This window comes from Scyliorhinus canicula, chromosome 9, assembly GCF_902713615.1.
Source record: "Scyliorhinus canicula chromosome 9, sScyCan1.1, whole genome shotgun sequence".
Taxonomy (NCBI): Eukaryota; Metazoa; Chordata; class Chondrichthyes; order Carcharhiniformes; family Scyliorhinidae; genus Scyliorhinus; species Scyliorhinus canicula.
Window position 1 is genome coordinate 173833700 of NC_052154.1, and position 26844 is coordinate 173860543.

A 26844-nucleotide genomic window follows, 5' to 3' on the forward strand; every position below is an offset into this window, starting at 1 on the left:
TTTCCATAGCAACCTCTCAGCTTTCCACTCCATCAGTAAACGCCAGGATAAAGCAATCCTTCGACGGCATTAAAAAAAAAAGTCTGCCCTGTAGTTATTGCTTTCGTATATTCAAAAGGACATTTTTTCATGGATTTCTTTCCACTAATAGGTTGCCCATGTACGTGTTCTATAAGGCCCCCCTTGTAAGAAGCCAGAGGAATACTGGCTTTTCAACATTCCAACATCATTACCTTCTGTACACAGTCCCAAACAAATTGCCTCCTGAACAAAAATCCAAATCTTTGATTTAACTTGGAAGTAAGTTAGGTTTTCTGGGACCTCCACCCCAGATTATTTTAATATTTCTTGAATCATTCACAGCTGATAATCCATTTTGTCATTTGCTGCTCTTCACTAATCACTATTTATGACAGGCATCATATTGCACTTTCTTATTGAAAGTTTAATTGAAATTCCACCAAATCCATCTGTATTGAAAGCCCCCGGGGGCAAAACACTGAGCTGTGTCTCAGTGTCTTGTATCTAATTAAATGTCACGTTCTGTGTATAAAAATAATCCGCCTGACCTTCGACCTATTTTTTTTTTGCTGTATTGCTTTAATGACATCACTGATAGCTTTTCTCACATTTAATTTCCACAGGATAATTTTTTCACATTTATGTTCCTGGGTTCTGATAGCTGCATTATGGTGTTAGACTTGGTTCAGTGATTGCACATTCACCTCTTTGTCAGGGTCTCAGAGCAGGATCACTTCAGCAGTGTTGGGAGTGAGGTCTTTCGGATAAGACATTTAAATTGTGTTTCCCTCTACCACCCTAAGTGGACATAGGAGACCCCCTCGTACCTATGAAAGATGACCTGGAAAGTTCCCTTTGGCGTCCTAACCAATTTTTACCCCTCTACCAGCATAACTAATATAAATCATTCGCTAATGTGTCTCCCTGCTGTGCGTGTGGGACTTTGCAGTGAGCAATTTGGCTGCCATTTTTCCTTACGTTCTCGCCGTGACCATGCTGTGAGTGTACCTCATGGGCTACAAGCACTCTGGGTAGTAAAAAGCATGACCGAAATGTAAATCGGGAAGGCGGCATAGTGGTATTGCCGCTCCAAAGACCCAGGATTATGATCTGGGGACCCGGATTCGAATCCCACCACGGCAGGTGGTGGAATTTCAACTCAACAAAATATCTGGAATTAAAAGTCAAATGATGACCATTGATGATTGTTGTAAAAACCCATCTGATTCACTAATACCCTTTCGTGAAGGAAATCTGCTATCCTTTCCTGTGACTCCAGACCCACAGCAATGTGGTTGACTCTGAAATGGCCACTCAGTTGTATTCAACCGCTATGAAAACACAAAAAAAGAATTAAACCGGACGGACCACTCGGCATCGAACCATGCACCAGAAACGACAACAGGAAATCCAGCCCTGCCGACCCTGCAAATTTCTCCTTACTAACATCTGGGGGAGTTGGGAGACTATTATGACAGACTAGTTATGCAACAGCCTGATGTAGTCATACTCACAGAATCATACCTTACAGACAATGTCCTAGACACCGCCATTACCATACCTGGGAGAGGTGGTCTTGGGAGTCCTCAACATCAACTCTGGACCCCATGAATTCCCGTGGCTTCAGGTTAAACATGGGCAAGGAAACCTCCTGTTGATTACCACGTACAGGCCACCATCAGCTGTAGAATCAGTACTCCTCCATGTTGAACTCCACTTGGAGGAAGCACGGAGGGTGGCAAGGACGCGAGGGTGGGGACTTCAATGTCCATCACCAAGAATGGCTTGATAGTACCACCACAGACAGAGCTGGCCGGGTCCTAAAGGACATAGCAGCTAGACAGGAGTTGCAGCAGTTGGTGAGGGAATCAACAAGAGGGAAAAACATACTTTACCTCATCCTCACCAAATTGCCTGCTGCAGATGAGTCATCCTTGACAGTATTGGTAGAAGTGACCACCACACAGTCCTTGTGGAGACAATGTCCCATGTGGCGCTACCACTGTGCTAAATGAGATAGACTTTGAACAGATCTATCAACTCAAGACTGGGCATCCATGAGGCGCTGTGGGCCATTAGCAGCAGCAGAATTGTATTGAACAACAATCTGCACCACCGTGGCCTGGAATATCCCGCACTCTACCATTACCATCAAGCCAGGGGATCAACCCTGGTTCAATGAAGAGTGTAGGAGAACATGCTAACATAAGGCATACTGAAAAATTAGGTGTCGACCTGGTGAAGCTACAACACAGGACTACTTGTGTGCAAAACAGTGAAAGCAGCAAGTAATAGAGAGAGCTAAGCAATTCCACAACGAACGCATCAGATCCAAGCTCTGTAGTCCTGCCACATCCAGCCGTGAATGGAGGTGGACAATTAAACAACTCACTGGAGGAGGAGGCTCCACAAATATCCCCATCCTCAAAGATGGAGGAGCCCAGCACATATGTGCAAAAGACAAGGCTGAGACATTCACAACAATCTTCAGCCTGAAGTGACAAGTGGATGATCCCTCTTGGTCTCCTCCGGGGGTCCCCAGCATCACAGATATCAGTCTTCAGCTAATACGATTCACTCCACATGATATCAAGAAATGGCTGAAGGCACAGGATACTGCGAAAGCTCTGGGCCCTGACAATATCCCGGCAATAGCACTGAACACTTCTGCTCCAGAACTTGCCGCACCCCTAGCCAAGCTGTTCCAGGACAGCTACAACACTAGCATCTATCCGGCAATGTGGAACATTGCCCAGGTGTGTCCTGTACACAAGAAACAGGACAAATCCAATCCAGCCAATTACCGCCCATCAGTCTACTCTCCATCATCAGCAAAGTGATGGAAAGAGTCATCAACAGTTCTATCAAGCGGCACATACTCAGCAATAACCTGCTCACGGACGCTCAGTTTAGGTTCCACCGGGGTCACTCAGCTCCTGACCTCATTATAGCCTTGGTTCAAGCATGGACAAAAGAGTCGAATTCCGGAGGTGAGGGGAGTGTGACTGCCCTTGACATCAAGGCAGCATTTGACCAAGTATGGAATCAAGGAGCCCGAGCTAAACTGGAGTCAATGGGTATCAGGAGGAAAACTCTCCACTGGTTGCAGTCATGCCTAGTATAAAGGAGATGGTTATGGTGGTTGGAGGTCAATCATCTGAACTCCAGGACACTACTGCAGGAGTTCCTCAGGGTAGTGTCCTCGGCCCAACCATCTTCAGCTGCTTCATCAATTACCTTTCTTCCATCATAAGGTCAGAAGTGGAGATGTTTGCGAATGACTGCACAATGTTCAGCACCATTCGCGACTCCTCAGATAATGAAGCAGTCCATGTCTAAATGCAGCAAGACCTGGACAATATCCAAGCTTGGATATTAACCATGTTAATACTATGGCTACCAGGGCAAGTCAAAGGCAAGGAATCGTACGGTGAGTAACTCACCTCCTGACCATCATCTACAAGGCACAAATCAGGAGTGTAATGGAATGCTATCCACTTGCCAGGATGATTGCAGCTCCAACAACACTCAAGAAGCTCAACACCATCCAGGACAAAGCAGCCCAATTGATTGCTCTCCCTTCCTCAAACATTCAATCCCTCCACCACCAATGAACAGTGGCAGCCGTGTGTACCATCTACAAGATGCACAGTAGTAACTCACCAAGGTTCCTTAGACAGCACCGTCCAAACCCACAACCACAAGCATCTAGAAGAACAAGAGCAGCAGATACCTTGTAACCCCACCACTTGGAGGTTCCCCTCCAAGTCACTCACCAGCCTGACTTGGATATATACCGCCGTTCCTACGCTGTTGCAACATCCTGGAACTTCCTCCCTAACAGCACTGTGGGTGTACCTACACCTAAAGGACTGCAGCGGTTCAAGAACGCAACTCACCGCCACCTTCTGAAGGGCAACTAGGGATGAGCAATAAATGCTGGCCAACCATCCCGTTAATTATTATTTTTAAAAATCTTTCCTCTTTTCTTAAAGGTCTCGTGGAATTTTTAGTACCTCAATCATAGGGACTCATAGAGAATATTTACATCCCTGGCTTACACGATGAAACAATTCCACTTTGAGGAAGGAAGGAACAAGCATTTCTCCTTCAAGACATCTTTCCCTGACCAGCATTGAAAACACCTGCATCTGAGACCGTTATCCTTGCAACAGAAGGAGGCTATGTACAAGCAAACTCTTTTGGAATGGAAAACTACTGAACATATGAGAGAGATGTTTCTCATTAATAATAAAATAGGTTTCCACCAAGCCAAGTATGTCAAAAATCAGGAATTAAAAAACACAACCACTATCAATGGTGAACGCTGAGTTCATAAGAGGATTATTTGTTTCTTTGCAGTCAGAGAAGTAAAAAGCTTGCTTACCACTAAAGATTCAAAAAGAAACCAAATGTTTCTATATCACTGCCCCACTACCATTACCTCCTCCCTCATTCCTGCAAATGCTGACATCTTACCCAATTAAGCTTGTTGTGTTTGGTCTTCTGTACCTTGCAAAGGAATCCACCAAACAGCTTGACTTGTCCAAACAGGATTTTATTGAGTCTTGTGTGGTAAGGTAGCAATCTATTACAGAACACGTAATCATGGAGCCTCCTTATTACTCCTCTGGAACTACACCTAGCACCGACCATTCACGTGTATGTCTTACTACCATCTGCAACTGATGATGGCCGGATGTATTTCTGCTTATATGGGAGCAGCTGGTCACCTGACCATGGTCTTGATACCACATGGTGGGTCTGCATGGCCACCTGATGGTTGGAGGTCGCACACCATGATATCGCCTATAGTCATATCACCGCAAAGCTGGCCTCTGTTTACAATTCGAACACTTCCCTTGCCTGTTACCTCGGTTCATTGTGGGGGGCAATATATTTATCCACTCAATAATTAGAGAGCATTGGAAGCCATTTAAATGTGACCACATTTTGGGATATTCTGAGGGGCTTTGGTTCAGTTAACGTGTCGACTGATTAGTAATAAGAGTTTTCTTTGAATATGAATGTGGTTTCTCCAGGAAGTGCAATGGTTAAATAAATGTGTTGAATTAAGTTTTCCTTTCCTCCATACATGGTTGTAACTTAAGTTTTAAAAATGCGTCTTGCAAGGCTGCAGAATACAGTTACCAAAAAACCAACTTTCATTGTGTTTGTTTTCAAATCTATCAACTTGTTGGTAACGATTTTAATGAGGGACCTATTTGGAGCACTGTGCCTTCCTCTGGCAGATAGCTGAGGACAGATGCTATGCTCCTTTGATGTTTTCTGTCAGTGTTAGAGGAGATGATCTGGTCCTCTGGGTTTTGCTGAAGTACAAGCGTTCTGTCAGACCGCATCTGTTTCATGACTTCAAATACAGGTGTAACCGTGTCTCTGCATTAAACACTTCCAAACGATAATGACTGATCACTGTAATCGCTTCAGAAAGGCTAGTAATGATAACCACGCAGTACAATTGTGTTAACGTGACGGGACGGTTAACAGGCAATTATCGTTAAGTAATTTGAGTTGTCACTGCTCATCTGAAAAATAATAGTAAATAACTTACTTGCAAAAAGCAACTGAAATTGAAGACAAATGCAAGGGCTTTTAGCTGAAGGTGGTAACAGTTAAGATCTGCCTGTATAAACCTCTCTTGCAACGTGTTTGAAGCAGTAGATTGTAGCATTGGAACTTAGCTGGAACTTAGCAGTTCTCCATTGAAGCAATGTGTTGGTATGTTATACTCATACTTATTCAGGATATGGAAGGAGTAACACAACTGTGTTTTCTCGAACAAACCTTTGACCTTTTCATTGATCTCTGCAAGGAAAGTGTTCTATATTATTGCGCTTCAGTGTTGGTGTACGGAAGAGTTACTGAGCCCCAGTGATGACATTCCCACAGTGAATGCCATTGTTATTAAGTGCAGTCAGTTATTTACAGGGTAAAATTGGCATGGTAACAGGCATATTTAAACACTAAACTTATGGATGTGTAGGCTTCTAGTTAGTGTTAATGGTCTTTAGGCTAATTGTGAGTAGCTTCTTCTTTAAGTTAGTAGAACCCATTGAAATTATTTGAGCCAGAGCCCAAGTTAGGCTGCTACTGATCACAGTTCTCCGCACCAGCCCAAGGAAGAAGTGACAAAAATGTATGAGACAGGCTCGAACGGTAGGCTCACCATTTCACACTAATGAGGGGAGCCCTGGAGCAGCACCTGGCCAAAGTTCAATATAAAGGAGGCCACCTCGCCTGTGATCCATAAATGTGTTTCTTTGTGATTTCTTGGAGAGCGATACAAACAGAAGCAGCATTTCATTCCCACATTAGCTGTGTTAAAGCGCACACTAGCGGTGGTAGCTCTTGACAGATGCATCTCACAGCTGCAACCCACAGGCAAATGTGCCAGAATCCACGAACAGTAGCTTTTAATATAGAGAATCAAATGGCGGCACCAATGGAACAGTTTTCGCACTGCATTTTTTTTGAAAACCTATGCAGCAAATGTTGAACTTTATAGATTACATTGTTCTAGTAATTCATTTTATTGAAAAATATAATGCTCTTTAGTGGAAAGAATTCATTAATTTTGTCTGCGTTATGATTTCTTTGAATTATATTTTAGGATAGATCTAGCAATTATGTGAAGTAGGTGCTAATGTCACACTAGTAAGTGGGACACAGTATTGTTATTGATGGTCTCATCTGTCCCTGAACATATGACCACTGTGCCCGTTTCCTTTGCTTGGTTCATTTGTATCATTAGCTGGCATCTAATTCTCATCCCTGGTGTATTAATGGAGGCTCATCCACATCAATTGGCTCTGCTCCCAGCTGCTGTCATTTCGCCTCCAATGTAAATGCAAGAATGTGCATGAGAAGCCTAACTGGATGGCAAAGTACTAAAACTCTGTTGGGAGATTGGGAACCCACTGCATGTCACAGTCTCGTTACAGGTGTAATCAGATTGTCAACAGAGCTAATTAATAAGTGGAGCTTGGCAACACGAGGACAGAGACAGCATGCCCATCATCTGTTTCGCTATTTCAAAGCCCGTAGGCTCAGGGTGTGTTAGCAGGCTCACGGGTGGAAACAAGTGATCAGCGAAACAGAATTACCGTTCAAAAAGCATTCCTCCTTTTTTTAATTTAGAGTACCCAATTCATTTTTTCCAATTAAGGGGCAATTTAGCGTGGCCAATCCACCTACTCTGCACATCTTTGGGTTGTGGGGGCGAAACCCACGCAAACACGGGGAGAATATGCAAACTCCACACGGACAGTGACCCAGAGCCGGGATCGAACCTGGGACCTCAGCGCCGTGAGGCAGCAGTGCTAACTACTGCCCCACCGTGCTGCCCTCAAAAAGCATTCTTAATGATTTAAAATGAATGGAAGATCACAGACCTCACCCATCATCAGCTACCATCCATCCAAAGCAATGTTACGTTTGTTGGTGGGGATGCGACAGAGGTTAACAGACAAGTGGGAGCATGTTGAAGAAGACAATGGCACGGTATGGAAACCACACTTAGGGTAGAAACAGAGTGCAGATTGCAAGCAGAATGAGCCGATACCTGTTTGGTGAGTTTTAAGCATCAATCTGTTTCTAAAATAAAATGGTCTGCAGTTTCACATCCAGCCTTAGGCAGGGATGAACAAGTTGCATTGGAGATCGAGTGTTTAGTTAATTGGCTAATGAGTTGTAGTCTCAGCTGTAAAGGCTATAGACTTGGTGCAGCTTTACAGACGTAGCACAGATTGCAAGTGGAAGAGAGCTGATACGCATTTGGTGAGTGGGGAGGAGTTGCTCTTTTTTTATACCTCAGTGCAGTGATAGGTTCAAATTGGGGAGCAAATGGTAAGCCAATTAAGAAATATATAGCTGCTGCACGAGCATTTAATAAGTACAGTAAATTGTAGTATACAAAGGAATTATTCTAAGTAAAGAAATAAATTAAATTAACGAAATAATATAAGTAACAATGGCTGGACAGGTGCTATGTTTAATCTGTGGGATATGGGGATCCCTGGACACCGACACAATCCAGAACAAGCATGTCGGCAGAAAGAACAAGCAGCTAGAGGAGTTCAGGATCAGGGTTTATCTGGAGGCCAAACTGCAGTCACTGCGCAACATAAGAGAGGAGAATTACCTGGACACTTTGCTCCAGAGGACGGTCACACCTCTGAGAATAGGATAATCTGTTTTGTTCAGGGCTGAAGGATAGGTGGATGTGATTGTGAGTGAGGCAGGTGAAGGGACCAGGCAGATGGTGATGGAGGAGCCTCAGACATTTCAATTGTCAGACAGAGGTATTTCTCAAAATATATTTACCATATGCCAATTTGGCACGTTTCAGGTGCTTGCAATCTGTGTGGATGAAAGCGTGCTCTGCGGGATGGATGGGCAAGTTAGCCATGGTTCCATGTAAAGGAAGCCGTTCAAGAAGAAGCAAAAAGGGATGTTAATGGTTAATGGTAGTAGGGGACAGTATAGTCAGGGGAGGTTAGACACTTCTCTGCAACCAACAATGAGAATCCAGAGGGCTGTGGTGACTGCCCAGTGCCAGGGTTCAGGGTATATGCTCAGGACTGGAGAGGAACTTGGAGTGGAAGGGGAAGAATCCAGTTTTCATGGCCCATGTGGTGCCAACAACATAAGTAGAGCTAGGAAAGAGGTTATGCATATGGAGCTAGGCACTGAAGTAAAAAGCAGAGCCTCAAAGGTAATAATCTCACGTGGAAATTGGCATACGGTAAATAAATTTAGAGAGATGGCTGTGTGGCTCAAAGACTGGTGTGGGTGAATGGGTTCCAGTTTGTACCAGTATTTGGGAAAGTGGGGAATGGTTTGCAACCTGAACCATACTGGGACCAACCGTGGGGTTAGGTGGATTGGCCATGCTAAATTGCCCGTAGTGTCCTAAAAAAAAAAAGCAAGGTTAAGGGGTTGGGTTGTTGGGTTACGGGTAGAGGGTGGATACGTGGGTTTGAGTAGGGTGATCATGGCTCGGCACAACATTGAGGGCCGAAGGGCCTGTTCTGTGCTGTACTGTTCTATGTTCTATGTTCTATGTAACTAGGGAAGTGGAGAGGGATTTAAACTAAATAGTGGGGGCAAGGAATCGAATTTGGTAGGATGTGGTTAAATCAAAGAGTAGGATGTGGTAAATCATACATGAGGCAGGAGAGAAGGATACTTCTATGGGAAACCATGAACAGACCATGACAGGAAGGGGGAGTGTACAACTCTAAGAGTAAATCAGCAGGTACATTTTGAGGTTGCAAAACTAATAAAAGCACAAAACTAAAGGCACTGCATCTGCGCTTGGCACTCAGAATAAAACAGATGAACTGATAACTCAAATAGAAATAAATAAGTACAACATGACAGCCATTTCAGAGACATGACTAAAGGGTGACATAGATTGGGATCTGAATATTGACATTTGGGAATCTAGAAACAGCTGAAAGGATGGGTCTATTAATTAATGATAATAGTATCACAATAGAGAGGGATGACCTCAGTTCAGGAAACCAGGATCTAGAAGCGATTGGGATAGAGATGACAAATGATAAAGGCAAGAAGTCATTTGTGAGATTGGTTTACAAACCCCCTAACAGTAGCCACATGGCAGGATGAAGTATAATGGAAGAAACAATGGGAGCTTGTCAGACAGCTATGGTGATTATCACTGGACAAATCTTATAGACAAAGGCAACCTAGATTAATTCCGAGAATGTTTTTAGGATAGTTTCTTAGAACAGCACATCCCAGCCCCAACAAGAGAGTGGGTTATTCTGGACCTGGTATTGTGCAACAAGAGAGGATTAAGTAATGACCTTATAGTGAAAGTGCCCTGGATTAGAAATACTTATAGCATGATTAAATTGTGCATTCCGTTTGAGAGAGGGAAGAGTGGGTCTAAGACTAGTATTTTAAACTTAAATAAGGGTAACTATAAGTGAATTGGTAAATTAGGTTAAGGGGTAGGTCAATAGAGATGCAATAGCAGACATTTAGAAATATTTCAGGACAAGAGGATATTTCAGAATACACTGAATAGATGCATTTGAATGGAAAAGAAAAGTTTCAAGGGGAGGACACACCATCTGTGGTTAACTGAAAACGTTAAAGATAGTATCAAACGTAAAGTAAAAAAGCATATTACTGTGCAAAGATGGAAGCAGGTCAGAAGATTGGACAGAAAAACAGCAAAGTGTACTTAAAAGATTGAGAAGGAGGGTAAAACTAGCATATGAGAGAAAGCTAGTTAGAAATATAAAGACAGATAATAATAAGAGTTTTTGCAACTATTTTCAAAATAAAACAACAAGGTTAGCGTTGGTCCTCTAGAAAGTGAGTCTGGGGAATTAATCATGGAAATTAAGGCGTGGCAGATGTATTGAACAGGCAATTTGCATTGGTCTTCACCACAGGGGATACATCCCTAAAATATATGCAAATCAAGAAATGGAAGGGAGGGAGGAAATCAGGAAAATTACAATCATCAGGGAAGTAGTGCTGAGCAAATTGCTGGACCTGCGGGCTGACAGGTGCCTGGGTTTTGATAGACTACATGCCAGTTAGCTTAACATCTGTCATAGGGAAAGTTTTGGAAATTATTATTATTAAAGATGTAATTGCAAAGCACTTAGATACATTAAAGATAATCAGACAGACAGAGTCAATGTGGTTATGTCAAAGGAACAGCATGTTTAACTCATTTACATTGGAGAATTAACATGTGTTGTGGATAAAGGAGAACTGCTGGATGTACTGTACTTCGATTTCCAGAAGTGATTTGATAAGGTGCCACGTCAAAGGTCACTGTGGACATTACAAGCTCATGGTATAGGGTGTAACATACTGGCATGGTTAGACAATTGTCTAGCTAACAGGCAACAAGAGATCCCAGAGTTACCTCAGATAACTTTCCTTCATTCACAGCCATCTGCTCACTACACACGTCCATCTGCTGTTGCAGTTTGGGTACTGTGTCAGCATTTTCAAGAAACGCTATTTTTGATTCTTTTGGCTGCTTATCAGCCATTTCCTTCTTCTGAGCTAAAGTATTTGGCTTGCGCATTTCAATAGTCTGGCATCCTTCTCGTTGTTTACTTGAATATTGTCTCCCTCACTCTGGGGTCTTCTGTCCTCCTTGCTGTGGTGTCATTTGGTTTCTTCCCTCTGGGGTTTCTTCTTGCCCCTTATCTGGGATCATTTGGTGCCTTCCTGCTGGGGTCTCTTGTTACCCTCTCTCTCTGGGGTATTTTGTTGCCTCTGGCACCTTATTTGGAGTTGCCCTCTCATTGGGGTCTCTTGTTGGCCGCAGTGCTTGATTAGGAATTGCCCTTGCTGTGAGGTGTCTGCTTGCCTACTCCACAAGATCTTTTGTTAGCCTTTGGCACTTTATTGGGGGTGTGCTAGGCTACTCTTGTGTATGGTACAGCCACTTCCTTATCCAAAATGTGTATGCCTCATCTAATTTTCTGTCCATGACCATTTGGGTTTTAATGTAGTTTCAGCTTTAAAATTCATTGGCCTTTTAAGACCGTGCAGTAACCGTAGTTTTCCACTTCAGGCTGTCACTGCAGCTGTGAGACCATTTGGGTTTTGTCAGGCCCCCACAGAGACTTTAGGCCTCTTGTTAAATCTTTTTAAAAGTGCAGCAATTCTCTGGGTGATTTTTTTTTTTGTTTTTCTTTTCAATTTGCGGGGACCTTTCTTTTTTTTTGGTGAATACCCGGCACTCTGGGAGACCTCTCAGCCATTTGGCGACCAGCCTTTTAAAAAAGAAAACTTAAAGTTTAACTTTGCTCTTAAACTCTGCAGGCTTCTTTTCTTACTCTGCGGGTTCTTCTTCTTAAATTTTGACTCTGCCAGGTGATTTTTATTTAACTTTTTCTTTCACTTCAGTACAGCACAGCAACCACTGCTGCAATCTCTGAGCCCTGGGACCCACCCAGCTCTTCTATAATGTTAAGTACACCTTTTTTAATAGCACTTTGTTAACGATCTTGTAAACTGTCCAGGTTCTTTGACTCTGCATTGCTCACTACTCACGGTCTTGCAATTTTTGTGGTTTTGCTCATTCGTCTTTCGGATCTGACCAGTGCGTCACTCAGGGGGACTTGCAATGGACCTCCACTCATTCTGGTGGATTCCTCAACTTCTAACTCTGTATCAAAGTTTCTCTAACTCCCAGCAATGCCCTTCATTTTTCTTCTTCGGTGGACAGCTCTCTAATTAGCTTCAGCTGTTTTCTTTCAAATCTTGGGATATTGTCCTGGGTTCATCATCTAAAATGCCACTTTTCATATCACTGCTGATGTGATATCTTTTAGAAGTTACCATCGCTGCCAACTATGACGTAATATTGTGCTGATGCTACAGTGTCACGGCTATGAGCGTGAGACCTGTATGTTTAAAAATGAACCATTTATTACATAGAACATAGAACATACAGTGCAGAAGGAGGCCATTCAGCCCATCAAGTTTGCACTGACCCATTTAAGCCCTCACTTCCACCCTATCCCAATAACCCCATCTAACGATTTTGGACACTAAGTGCAATTTAGCGTGGACAATCCACCTAACCTGCACATCTTTGGACTGTGGGAGGAAACCGGAGTACCCGGAGGAAACCCACGCAGACACATGGAGAACGTGCAGACTCTCTACAGACAGTGACCCAGCATGGAATCGAACCTGGGACCCTGGCGCTGTGAAGCCACAATGCTAGCCACACGTGCGACCATGCTGGCCAACGACTTACAAATATTGTCATGCTTGGTGCTGTTTCTCCCATGCATGCTGGTTCCAGAATATTCTCTCTGAGTCATTACCTAGAACATAGAACATAGAACAGTACAGCACAGAACAGGCCCTTCGGCCCTCGATGTTGTGCCAAGCAATGATCACCCTACTCAAACCCACGTATCCACCCTATACCCGTAACCCAACAACCCCCCTCCCCAACCTTACTTTTTAGAACACTACGGGCAATTTAGCATGGCCAATCCACCTAACCCGCACATCTTTGAACTGTGGGAGGAAACCGGAGCACCCGGAGGAAACCCACGCACACACGGGGAGGACGTGCAGACTCCGCACAGACAGTGACCCAGCCGGGAATCGAACCTGGGACCCTGGAGCTGTGAAGCATTTATGCTAACCACCATGCTACCGTGCTGCCCCTTACCATGTGACTCTATACATCATACTGTGGTCCATGCTATTTTCCAGTCCCACATTAACCCTTGCTCTGCTTAACACCTTTACATTACAATGGCATGCAGGCATATAATACAACATTATCCAAATGGTCAGAGATTGCAGAGCTCTGAGATGCAAAAAGACCTGGGTGTCCTAGTGCATGAATCGCAAAAGGCTAGTTTACAGATACAGCAAATAATTAGGAAAGTTAATAGAATGTCAATTTTTATTGTGGGAGAAATGTATTACAAAAATAAGGAGGTTATACTTCAGTTATAAAGGACATTAGTGAGACCACATCTGGAGTACAGTGCATAGTACTGGTCTCCTTATTTAAGAAAGGATGTAAATGGAGTGGTAATAGTTCAGAGAAGGCTTACTAGAATGGGCGGGTTGTCTGATGAGAAAAGGTTAGACAGGCGTGTATGCACTGGAGTTTAGAAGAGCAAGAGGTGACTTGATTGAAACATATAAGGTCCTGAGGGGTATTGATGGGGTGGATGTGGAGAGGATGTTCCCAGTTATGGGAGAATCTGGAAATAGGGATCACTGTTTAAAACTAAGGTTGATAAGGTTCCCCACGGTCGGCTATTGCAGAAAATACGGAGGCTGGGGATTGAGGGTGATTTAGAGATGTGGATCAGAAATTGGCTAGTTGAAAGAAGACAGAGAGTGGTAGTTGATGGGAAATGCTCAGAATGGAGTTCAGTTACGAATGGCGTACCACAAGGATCTGTTCTGGGGCCGTTGCTGTTTGTCATTTTTATAAATGACCTAGAGGAGGGCGCAGAAGGATGGGTGAGTAAATTTGCAGACGACACTAAAGTCGGTGGAGTTGTAGACAGTGCGGAAGGATGTTGCAGGTTACAGAGGGACATAGATAAGCTGCAGAGCTGGGCTGAGAGGTGGCAAATGGAGTTTAATGTGGAGAAGTGTGAGGTGATTCACTTTGGAAAGAATAACAGGAATGCGGAATATTTGGCTAATGGTAAAATTCTTGGTAGTGTGGATGAGCAGAGGGATCTCGGTGTCCATGTACATAGATCCCTGAAAGTTGCCACCCAGGTTGATAGGGTTGTGAAGAAGGCCTATGGTGTGTTGGCCTTTATTGGTAGAGGGATTGAGTTCCGGAGCCATGAGGTCATGTTGCAGTTGTACAAAACTCTAGTACGGCCGCATTTGGAGTATTGCGTACAGTTCTGGTCGCCTCATTATAGGAAGGACGTGGAAGCTTTGGAACGGGTGCAGAGGAGATTTGCCAGGATGTTGCCTGGTATGGAGGGAAAATCTTATGAGGAAAGGCTGATGGACTGGAGGTTGTTTTCGTTAGAGAGAAGAAGGTTAAGAGGTGACTTAATAGAGGCATACAAAATGATCAGAGGGTTAGATAGGGTGGACAGCGAGAGCCTTCTCCCGCGGATGGGGGTGGCTAGCATGAGGGGACATAGCCTTAAATTGAGGGGTAATAGATATAGGACAGAGGTCAGAGGTGGGTTTTTTACGCAAAGAGTGGTGAGGCCGTGGAATGCCCTACCTGCAACAGTAGTGAACTCGCCAACATTGAGGGCATTTAAAAGTTTATTGGATAAGCATATGGATGATAATGGCATAGTGTAGGTTAGATGGCCTTTAGTGTTTTTTTTTCCATGTCGGTGCAACATCGAGGGCCGAAGGGCCTGTACTGCGCTGTATCGTTCTATGTTCTATGTTCTATGGCTGCACATTTAAGACAGATGAGGAGATTTTTGTTCCCTCAGAGATGTGTGAGACTTTGGAACTGGTGAGTCAGTAAAATGAGATTGTCTACTGACTGTTAAATGGTACCATTATTGGCAAACAGAATTTAGATTAAGTACTTGACAAAGACTTTTCAGCAGTTCAGAGCAGAACTGCAAGTGGACAAGCAGTGAGCAAATGTCTGAGGAGAAACTCGTTGCAATTTTGGCATAATAGTGTGGGATTTAATTTAGCTTTAGGATTGTGCCACCCTGGCCCTTTCTTTATTCCTCCGACTTGTGGCCTACATAGAGAAAACTGTCAAGATATGCAAACATGCAACCAATGAACACTCAGAATAGGGCACAACCAATGGGCAGTCAGGACACTCAGAGGTGGCATCACCACAAGGGGGCATGACATGAACACTATAAAAGGGATGAGGCATTCATACCCTGGGCGCAATTCTCCGAAATGGAGACCAAGTCCCGCACCAGAGTGAAAACCGGAGTGTTTCACCCCAACGTCGGAGCCCGCTCCCAGCCCCTTATTCTCCCAACCCGGGGGGCTAGGAGCGGCTTCGCGTAATTTACGCGCGCAGGGCCTTAGGCGGCGCCATGTAAATGATGCGGCTGACGCCGCGTAAATGACGTCACCTGCACCTGCGTGGGTTGGCCGGCACCAACCCGCGCATGCGCGGTTGCCATCCTCCCCGAGGCCATTCCGCAAGAAGATGGCGGATGGATCTTGCAGGGCAGCGGAGTAAAGGAGGTCCTCCTTTAGAGAGGCCAGCCCGCCGATCGGTGGGCACCGATCGCGGGCCAGACCAGATCGGGGGGGCCCCCGGTGCAGGAACCCCCCTCCCCCCCCCTCATAGGCCGCCCCCCAGCTTTCCCGCACAGTTCCCGCTGGCAGTGACCGGGTGTGGACGGCGCCGGCGGGAACCTGTCGTTTTGGGCCGGAGAATTGCCGCTCGCCGTTTGCAAACGATTCTCCGAGCGGCCAGGCATGATTCTCACCCGCTGGTTTGGGGAGGGTGGGAGAATCGCGTGCGGGTATCGGGGCGGAGTGGCGGGACTCGCACGGCGCCCCGGCGGTTCTCCCACCCGGCGTGGGGGGGGGAGAATTCCGCCCCCTGCCCCTTTCCACAGACAGACATCTAGCGAGTTAGACAGGGTTGATCAGCAGCATCACAGCCCAGCACGTGGCTTAGAGCAAGCTGGTAGAGTTAGACTGAGTTACTACAGTTAGATTAGCAGAGAGTCAAACTCATTTGAGAACTGTTTTAATAGTTCAATAAACACGTTGAACTCATTTCAGAGTCTGGAGCATCCTTTAGTTAAGACTGCATCAAGTAGCAGCCTGTGTTATCCGAAGCAACATAACACAACAAAAACAAATACGTATCAAATATGATCTGATCACATGATAATCCTAAACAAGTTCTGACTTTATTTGAAAGTGCAGAATCGCATTGTTTCCTTGAAAATAAAGGCATACAGTTTGAAGCAGAAGTAAACACTTTTAGAATTGATCAAAGATATGAACTGAATCTCTTGCCCAGCCACTTCACAGGGTGTTTAAGAGTCAGCCGCATTTCTGTGGGACTGGATTCACATGTGGACTAGACCAGGTAATGACGACAGACTTCCTTCCCTGAAGGGGATTAGTGAACCAGTTGCGTTTTTACAACAACCGACAATGGTTTCACGGGCAGATTATTATTGAATTTAAATTTCACTATCTGCAATGGCAGGATTTGAACCCACAGTACTATTCCTGGTCTCAGGATTACCAATCCAGTGACAATACCGCTACACCACCACCTTCGCTTAACCACTCAGAGTCATTCACAATCCTTTTACTTTCTTTGTTTATAATGAGATTTTAAGCAGGGAATTTCTTGCACTTAGAACATAGAACATAGAACAGTACAGCACAGAACAGGCCCTTCGGCCCTCGATGTTGTGCCGAGCAATGATCACCCTACTTAAACCCACGTAACCCGTATACCCGTAACCCAACAATCCCCCCATTAACCTTACACTACGGGCAATTTAGCATGGCCAATCCACCTAACCCGCACATCTTTGGACTGTGGGAGGAAACCGGAGCACCCGGAGGAAACCCACGCACAAACGGGGAGGACGTGCAGACTCCACACAGACAGTGACCCAGCCGGGAATCGAACCTGGGACCCTGGAGCTGTGAAGCATTGATGCTAACCACCATGCTACCGTGAGGCCTTGATTATATAATATGCTAACGGGCTGATTTTCATTATAATCTTTGAGGGACTGTGATTAGTATATTGCTGATTTGCCACTAGTACCAACTCTAGCTGTAAATCATAGATTATAGAATTTACAGTGCAGAAGGAGGCCATTCGGCCCATCGAGCCTGCACTGGCTCTTGGAAAGAGCACCCTACCCAAGGTCAACACCTCCACCCAATCCCCATAACCCAGCAACCCCACCCAACACTAAGGGCAATTTTGGACACAGGGCAATTTATCATGGCCAATCCACCTAACCTGCACATCTTTGGACTGTGGGAGGAAATCGGAGCACCCGGAGGAAACCCACGCACACACGGGGAGGATGTCCAGACTCTGCACAGACAGTGACCCAAGCCGGAATAGAACCTGGGACCCTGGAGCTGTGAAGCGATTGTGCTATCCACAATGCTACCATGACGCAGTCTTAACTAAAGCAACACTATTTTTTGCAAATCATTTCAGCAAGTTAATCAAATGTTATTATTTTAACACACTTGTCACTACAAGACTTGTAAGCACATTGTTGTTGATGTATTTAGAATTTCAGTATTTCTGCTAGTCGCTTTTAATTGTTTTTTTGGCTTTCTATGGCCATCGCTCTAGTTTAGGCCACCCTCCCACATACCTTTCTTGATTCTGGAAGAGATGAGATGGTCAAGGTTTTTGACTGCTCTCTGACCAGACTCCATGTTGTATGAAGCCACATGAACTTGAATTTGAGTTTCTAATAGTGTTCCAAAGTGAAGGTAGCTCTGGGTCTTGGAATGATCAACCTTAGGCTGCGAGATGAATGAGGAGTGCATTGTTTATTCACTTGGCAGCATCTTGGGGAAAATTATGGGGGGCATGGACAGGGTGGATAGGGAGCAGTTATTCCCCTTTTTTAAGGGTCAGCTACGAGGGGACACACATTCGAGGTGAGGGGCAGAAGGTTTAGAGGGGATTTGGGGAAAATCTTTTTTACCCAGGGGGCAGTGATGGTCTGGAATTCACTGCCTTGGAGGATGATAGAGGCGGGTTGCCTCACATCCTTTAAAAAGTCCCTGTATGAGCACTTGGCCCGTCATAACATTCAAGGCTATGGGCCAAGTGCTGGCAAATGGGATTAGGTCGGCAGGTTGTCTTTCATGCATCAGTGCAGACTCGATGGGCCAAAAGGCCTCTTCCGCACTGTATTATTCTGTGATTCTATGAACATCATCTCAACCACAGACGTGCTTAGTTTGAAAAAGAACCTTTTGAACTAAAATGCCAATGTATGAGTTACATTATTCATTTGGAATCGTCAGTTTCTGAAATTACCATATACTTAAGGAAACTTCCTCTTTAAACTCCTATTCCAATACTTAGAAAATGCAATTTGAACCAAGGTTAGCTTTCTGCCAGTTTCTTCCCTTCTATCCCTCTCTTGAACACATGGATTTAGTTTAACAAGGGTGAGAAGGTAGTTATCACAATCAAATTCACTCCTGTCCTCACTCAGTGTCAACATACACACTTTCCAGCGGTGAATCAGGAGGAGGACCCTCAGTGTCCTTTGGCTAAATATAATGCTGGCCCAGCAGCTTGTCGCTAACTTATCACAAGGACTTTGATTTGTTTCCGCGTCGGTATTTAACAACTGAGCCATCAAGGAGCTAAATTGAATTAGACCGAAAATGATGGCAGCTTTTAAAAATACTCCGGGTGTGCAGATTAAATTTATAAAATAATTTGTCAGTTTTATTAAATCTTCCTGCAGCTTGAAAGGTGCCCTGCCTTAAAAGCTATTACAAAGGTTTAACGTGCAGTTTAACCTCGGTTATGCAGAATATAAATTAGAATGGCTTCCTCTTTTAAGTAATGGGAAGGTATTATAGCGAATAATTAGTTTATGAACACATTTTCAGCCAGGAAGGCTCAAAAGTGTTTCTGTCATCAAAGTGCAGCGTTGAGACAGTTAGCACTAAATGCCGCTGATTCCTTTATGATGAACGGTACCAGAGAGAGCCGCAATGGACTACTTTTAATCCAGTCACGTTCACTACAATCTCTGGGTAGTGTCAATTGCTGCAGTTCCAAACTGATGGTCTGGGGAATGGCCCTGGTCTGGGGAAGGCTAAATGTCACTTTTTCTCCCCCCCCCCCCCCCCCCCCCAACGGCTTTCTCTGTCCCTCCGAGAGGGCCTCACGGTAGCATGGTGGTTAGCATCAATGCTTCACAGCTCCAGGGTCCCAGGTTCGATTCCTGGCTAGGTCACTGTCTGTGTGGAGTCTGCACGTCCTCCCCGTGTGCGCGTGGGTTTCCTCCGGGTGCTCCGGTTTCCTCCCACAGTCCAAAGATGTGCGGGTTAGGTGGATTGGCCATGCTAAATTGCCCGTAGTGTAAGGTTAATGGGGGGATTGTTGGGTTGCGGGTATACGGGTTACGTGGGTTTAAGTGGGGTGATCATTGTTCGGCACAACATCGAGGGCCGAAGGGCCTGTTCTGTGCTGTACTGTTCTATGTTCTATGTTCTATGAGAGGGGTCTGAAAGATGTAAGTGGCTAAGAGTTCTGTGTTGAAATGTATGCTCCATCAGTGCTCATGGCTGCAGAAGGAACTAAAACAGTTCTCAGCAACTTCCCACTTTCCAGCGAGACCTAGTCCCGTCTCCGCCCCCCCCCCCTCCCCCCACACCCTTTCAGCATCTTCAATGCTCTTCCATTCTGTCTCTTGACTAATTCCATTCAAGCAGGATCCAAAGCCACTTTTTAACAACAACAACAAAATAAGTCGCAAGAAGTATTTGACTTTGCCAGCCAAGTAACCGAAGAAAGTTGTGATTTCAAAGGCTCAGTGGTGACGTGCTTCTTCTTTCAGACGCTTCTGCCTATGGATCTCATTTCACTTCTTTCGTGACCCATTGTTCATCTGTTTGTTTGTTCTTTCTTTCTTTCTGTTTGTGTACCCAGGCAGCCCATTGAGTAACTTCTTTGACGTAATTAAACAACTTTTTTCAGACGAGGAGAACAATGGGGGCAAGTAGCTCACCCAGCCAGCTACGCCAACCAAACATGGCACAAAACAGCAAGCAGAATGGTTCTGATGCTATTGACTATGGTTCTAGAGGAGTCTCTAAATTTCCAACTGGGAGAGAGAAGGCAAAGATGGTGCCAAGTATTGGGACACAGGACCTACCTTAAAAACCATTTAGAATTAGTCCCATGTTCTGAAAGGATGTAAATAACAGACTGCTTCGGTACAATGTCCATAGACAGAATTTTGTATGGTGGAATGATTATAAATAACTGAGGATTAGCACGTGCAACCCCCTGCTACAACAATTGTTTCCCTGTTTTTTTTTTGCTGCTCCCCTTTTATGATGACCTGATTTATTTCCACTCTACTGCCAGGAACTGTCCAGAAAACTTGTTAAATCCCAGCTGGTGAACCCCTATGGCTGCGGACATTTGTCGAAGGAAAAGGCAGCTGATATCTTGGTGCATGTGGGAACCTGGCGCCTCTTTTGACGCTTAAACACTTGACCCATCTGGAGCTGCTGCGTCCCAGGAAAAAAGGAACGGAAATCCTGGGAACGACTTGACACCCTTCAGCAGCAGGTCGTCCACCAGAGAGGGGATGTGGGGGCTGAATTGAACAGCACCGCACGGCAACATGAGCTTCGGCAGCTACAGTGGACTCTCTCTTTGTTGAAGCAAGACTTTGGTGAGACTGCTGCTGATGGGTAAGATGTCAGGGGGGGGGGGGGGGGGGAGAGAGGGGGTCAGACAACAACGCAGCAAGGAACTAAAGCACGTACTAGTGTAACAAACACTTGTACCACCCCTACTTTCTGTACAGATTATGTTTGTCTAGTTGTGACACCTTGTTTAGCTGTAGAACAAGACAGATTCAAACACTGTGTTGCCAGTTATAAGTTTGTCAGTATTATTTATTTTCAGGGTAATATATATGTGTATATAGATATATTTTATTCATTTCACAAGGGCACCATGTTCGACTGAACCATGTTGCTAGTTTACTATCATGGGGTGGGGGGCACAGTTTGACCACCCACTGCTGTAAAAGGCTACATTTATTGTGGACATTTTATAGATATTTTCTCCCCCCTTTCTGTTCTTATTTATTGAAACCCGGTAATTTATCAGCAGAATGTCTAGGTGTATGAATGTTGTCTTTCATTGTGAATGACTTATAGAGGCAACACTTACTGTATTAAAGGAGAAAAAAAAATATTTTGTCCAATTTATCAGAGCTCTGTGCACAATATTAACTTATTCTGTCCCGATTCAAGGAACTTGTAGTATATGTTTAAAGAACAAACGGTACTTTAAAAATGTAGAATAGCAGTAGTGTCTGAAATGATTACCTTATATTGCTATTTGTTAGTTTCATATCAGTGTGCGTGTTCCACAGGTAAAATTATTGGACCAGTTCTTGTACAGAAGTAAATCAACAATGGACTTTGAGCCACTGGAGGTTACTGTTATTGAATTTATCTTGTATAACTGTGTGCATGTCAGACATGGTTTTTTCTTTGCATGATGTTGCTGTAATTGTTCTCAAAATGCTCTTTCCTCTTTCTTGCTCTCCTATCTGTACAAACTAATGCTTCCTTACACCGTACCTCTGCAAAATGGCTGGACTACATCCTGGACGGTACAAGCAGGAAGGGGAAGAAATAAAGCAATACTTATATTGAGATCCTTCCTATTTTGTACATTGGAGAAAAAAAATTTACTTATTTAACAGACCAACTATCAAATGTACCCAGCCCCCTCCCCTTTGTAATATAACTGTGAGCAACTTCAGTGCAAGATCAATAAATTCATTCAATTCCAATTATTTGTGTGCTGATATTTTGCCGATGACCATCAGGTGGCAGAATTCATCTTTATACATACGTTACACCTGTCCAGGTAAGAAGCTCACGCGGGTGCTGCCAGAGTTTCAACATCTCAAAACAGACGGATGTTTACAGGCTCCAGAGGCTCAGACAGAAAGCTCTGATCACTTGTCAATTGACAGGAGGATAAATTGTTACTGGGCTGAAGGTGAAATTTAGAGTCATTTTTAAAAGTTGAAGGACTAAAACCTCAGTCGCACCATTATCGGCATATCCACCTCTAAGGTTTCCCCGGTGGAGATCTAGGACTGGTTGCATATTATAAATAATTGTAATTAACACTGACTTCCAACTGTTCCTGGCAGATAATTTTACATGACACAGTGCTAGTTGAAAATGTAATTAATGTATCTATTTGATTGCTGGTGTGTCCAACAATTTATTTCTCTCTCCAGGTTTCAAAGGTTCAAGTACTTCCCTCTTCTCCCCCCCCCCCCCCCCCATTCAGACTGTTGTATCACAGAATGGAGACAGCTTTCAGCTTTGCATCCGCACCAATTGCGTAACTCAAGGGTTGGCTGAATTAAATGTGGGCATATGGTGTGGGATTATCTCCGGGAGGTACAGCTTCAGCCTTGTGGACCCCGCCAATATAACTGTAACGGGTGTGAAGCAACAGGAAAGAGGTTTCCTGGCAGGTCTATCTATAGTCATCACCTTTTCCGGATTATCCGTGGTTTGTGAAGAGAGGATATGGGATGTGATGACTAAATATGACAAGCGAGAAGCTGTATTGTCTTCGCGTGCATCGATGTGTATATGTTAACAATCATAGAATATTTATAGATTAGGGTCCAGACTATGAAGTTCATCCATCACAATAAAGAAACTACCATTTCCTTACATGCTATAAGTGTTTTCCTGTTATGTGATCCGTATTGGGGTAAATTCCAAATTTTGCCTTTAAACAAGAAGTAACCAAGGTGAATGACACAGGGTGATGTGGCTCGAGGGTAATTCATTCCTGCAGTCCTGGCTTCTTGCTGCGTTAGTATGTACATAACTCTTCCATGTTCATTTGCACAAATTTGTAACTACTTACTCACATTTCTCTCTCTCAATTGTCCAGTTTTTCTACTGCAATTTCCATGTCATCACCTTGTTCTCCTAAAATCCCACAATTTCCCCAGTCCTCCCCATCAAATCCTCAAAATCCTGGTCAAAGCACTGGGTGGGAATTTCTTCCCCTTCGGTAGCTTGGGGGGTGGGGGGGGGGGGGGGGGCTCGCCAGTGTCCGGCGGTGGGATCTTCTGGTCCCACTGTTGTCATGGGGTTTCCCGTTGAATGCACCCCTCGCCGTTGCAAAACCCGCGGCGGGATTGTGCCATCGGCAGGACCGTAAGATCCGCCAGTGTGAGCGACCAGAAAATCCCGCCCATTGACTCTTACTGTGATAAGGTACCCCCCCACCCCCGGTCACCTCCTTTGCATACTTGGGAATAGCTTTCCCTATTCCAGAAATCTGCTCATGTTCCACTAATATGGTGAGGCCTCTGGGACAGGGCTTGAAAAGAGAACTCTTCTGATAGTCCTTTCCATCATTCTCAGTACATATTGCACTACTTGATGAGGAACTTTACAACATTTAGCTTGTTAAGAAATGTTAAAAGTAGCGTTAAATGTGACCATGTTGTGACAGGTTGCTCAATTCTCTTGAGTGTGATGATAAAATCTAATTTTCCGGAATGGCAGAGCAGTAGAGGGCGGAGCCAGGAAGGCTATCCGTGGGGGAGATAAATAATCCAGGGAAGACCAATGTTAGTCTGGCAGCTCCTTCCATCAGCCAAGGGGGGAGAACCGGGCACAGAGAGGGGTTGTGTTGCCAATCGCGAAAGGTCCTTCAGAAGGTGGTGGAGGGGAACTGTCTGGCTCAGAAAAACAGCCAATGGATTGGTGAGAGAAGTCCCTCAGTCCACAGGCAAGATCCATGCGGCTGCGTTGGGATCAAAGTACTCCCAGGAAATCATCACCGGTCTATTGAGGCGACACAGGAAGGGGAAACTCAAACCAAAGCAATGAAGCTGTTAAATGCTGCCTGTGGAATAACTATTCCCACTGATCGGTGAGCCATTATTGCAAAATGGGGCTGGTTTAGCACAGTGGGCTAAACAGCTGGCTTGTAATGCGGAACAAGGCCAGCAGGGCGGGTTCAATTCCTGTACCGGCCTTCCCGAACAGGTGCTGGAATGTTGCGTCTAGGGGCTTTTCATAGTCACTTCATTTGAAGCCTACTTGTGACAAGAAGTGATTATTATTATTATTTAAAATGGGCACGATAATTGGCAAGTTAGATTGAATATAGATAAGTGTGAGGTGGTACATTTTGATGATGAGATTATGGAGACCGCAGGCTGGAGTTTATGAGGTGCCGCATTCCCCATCCATCACTCGCTGCAGCTAAATAAATGCCCACGGTGCTGCCCGATAAAGGGCCAGCTGGCCTGCAGCCATTTCATGAAGCAGTGTTACTTGTCTCAAGGTGACACCTCTCCTCCCATGTGAGGAGGAAGTTCTGCCTTCATAAGCTGCCCGCCATTCAGTTCCTGAAACACCCAGGTATGAACGGTGGCCAATGCTGCAACTCACAGGTGGTCCCCGAACAAGAGGAGATTATGAAGGCAGGCTTCAAGATAAGACGTATGGAAGGTGCCTGGGTTGGCAGACCCCCATCAAGAGGGTTGAGGAAGGTGGGGGCCTGTGGTTGAGAGGCTGTGGTGGTGGGTGGGTTAAAACGAGGACATGACCTTTGGGGTTGCCTGCAATGAGTACAGAGGACACCCAAAGGAGGGTGCCCCAACCAACCCCATTCCTTGACGCCAGCCCGCACAGTAAAAGCTGCTGGACTACCCATCTGGTATAGACAAGCTTGTCCGTGAAACTGACACAGTGGTTAGAACTGCTGCCTCATAGTGCCAGGGATCTCAGTTTGATTCTGACCTTGGGGGTGCCAGGCTGGCACTGCCAGGGTATCGGGGCACTGCCTGAGTGCCAGGCTGGCAGTGAAAGGTTGACACTGCCAAAGGTTGAGCCTGAGGGGAGCATGCCATGAAAGGGGGAGGTGGAGGGGGGTCTAAAGGGTGGGGTTGGTGAAGGGGGGGTATGAAGATGCATCATAAAGACTGGAGTGGTGAAGGGGGGACTTGAATGGCGGGGCACCTGAAGGCCGGGTTTCTAAAGGTGGGGGCCCTCAGTGACCCCATTGTGGGGTGTGTTCACTTGGGGCGGGGGGGGGGGGGGGGGGATTGCCCATGGGTGGGGGATGTGGAAGATGCTCAAGCTCACTTAAAGATCGAGGCATCCTTTCAAAATGCCGGCCCAATCCCTGAGGAGCCAGTCTCGCCAACGAGTTCAGCTCCCCACTGCAAAAAAAAATTTCAAAGTTTGGGCTTGACCACCAAAACCCATAAAATGATGATGTGGGTGAATCCAGGTCCGGATCTCACCCACATGCATCGTCAAACTTGCCCGAAATGGCACTTAGTCGTTTTTTGAGTGAATTGCGCCCTGTGTGTTTTCTCCAGGATGGAATTGCGTCTGATTCACATTCCCTTTGGGCGCACTATTCAGTAAGTGAGTCAGGACATGCAAATTGGCCAGGATTTTCCCCATGTGAATTCAGAGCGATTCCCATTCCTTCCGGCATCTAATTTGCTGGGTCCAGAATTAGCGCTGGAGAGCCTGACAAGCTGGAGCTGCTTATAGGCGCTCCCCTCACCTCTCATTCCAGCCAAGAAGATGGCAGCACGGAGACATGCGCCACAGCTCCTGGAGGGTGAGCTGGACAGAGTGCTAGATGCAGTGCAGGAGAGGAGGAACACCTTCTTCCCCAGGGTGGGGCAGAGACTAAAGCCAACTGTACAGAACAGGGCCTGGGTTGAGGGTGGCAGAGGCGGTCAGTTCTGCCAACCTGACGAGGAGGACTGGAACCCAGTGCCACAAAAAGATGAATGAGCTCCTCAGGGCAGCTCCGGTGAGTCATCACCGCTGTGTTCCTGACATCACTCCCGTTTCTCACTCCTCCACACCCCCAATACGCTAGAGGCCAACCCCACCCCACTGCCTGCATCTCTCTTATAACCCACCCTCCACCAAACCCCAACACATGTATTGTCCTCTTTGGCCAGGAGCCTTGCACACCGCCACCAGCTACAGACCCCCCCCCCCCCCCCCCCAGAGAACCTGCCTCCCAGATTTGCACTGAATCCTTTCTGTGTCCCCCTAGGACAAGGTGGCCCATAACAGATCAGAGCGGCAGAAGACAGGAGGGGGCATCCCTGCCCTGTGCGCACAAACCCCTGCGGAGGAGAGGGTTAAACAACTAGCGGGCAAGGCCAAGGAAAGGGCAGTGGCTGAAACGGAGGTCGGCATTAGGCAACCAAGTGAGAGGTCAGTGCAACCCCAATGTCCCTATGGCAAGTGAGGCGCCCCTCCCCCATAGACCACTCCATCCCAATATCTCACCATGTCGTTTGTCTTGCAGGATCAACAACAGCCTAGGCCTGGCTGTCTGGGGTCACTGTCCCCCAGTCACATCCCCAGCACACCGCGGAGGACCAGTCCGGCGAAGGCACTGACCTCTCGGCACTGCTTTCACCTGCACCCTCCACCATCGCAGAGACGATCACCTCGATGGGACATTTTAGTGAGGAGTCTTGTGGATCACCATCGGGTCCGCACGTCACACATGCTGCAGCACATCAGGTGGAGGCAGAC

The 26844-nt window shown here is 45.6% G+C and overlaps 1 protein-coding gene across 8 annotated transcripts in view; it reads left to right on the forward strand.

Annotated features, from left to right (window-relative positions):
- The window catches only part of LOC119971908 (serine/threonine-protein kinase BRSK2), a 1145911-nt gene extending 1124948 nt beyond the window's left edge, over positions 1 to 20963 (forward strand). For 6 of the 8 annotated variants that reach the window (XM_038808217.1, XM_038808213.1, XM_038808214.1 and 3 more), the window contains one exon: positions 20177 to 20611. In XM_038808217.1, the coding sequence (XP_038664145.1) occupies positions 20177 to 20250 (74 nt within the window). In that variant the 3' untranslated portion in view covers positions 20251 to 20611. The other 2 variants (XM_038808215.1, XM_038808216.1) reach the window with 1 other exon arrangement.
- The last annotated feature ends 5881 nt before the right edge of the window (positions 20964 to 26844 follow it).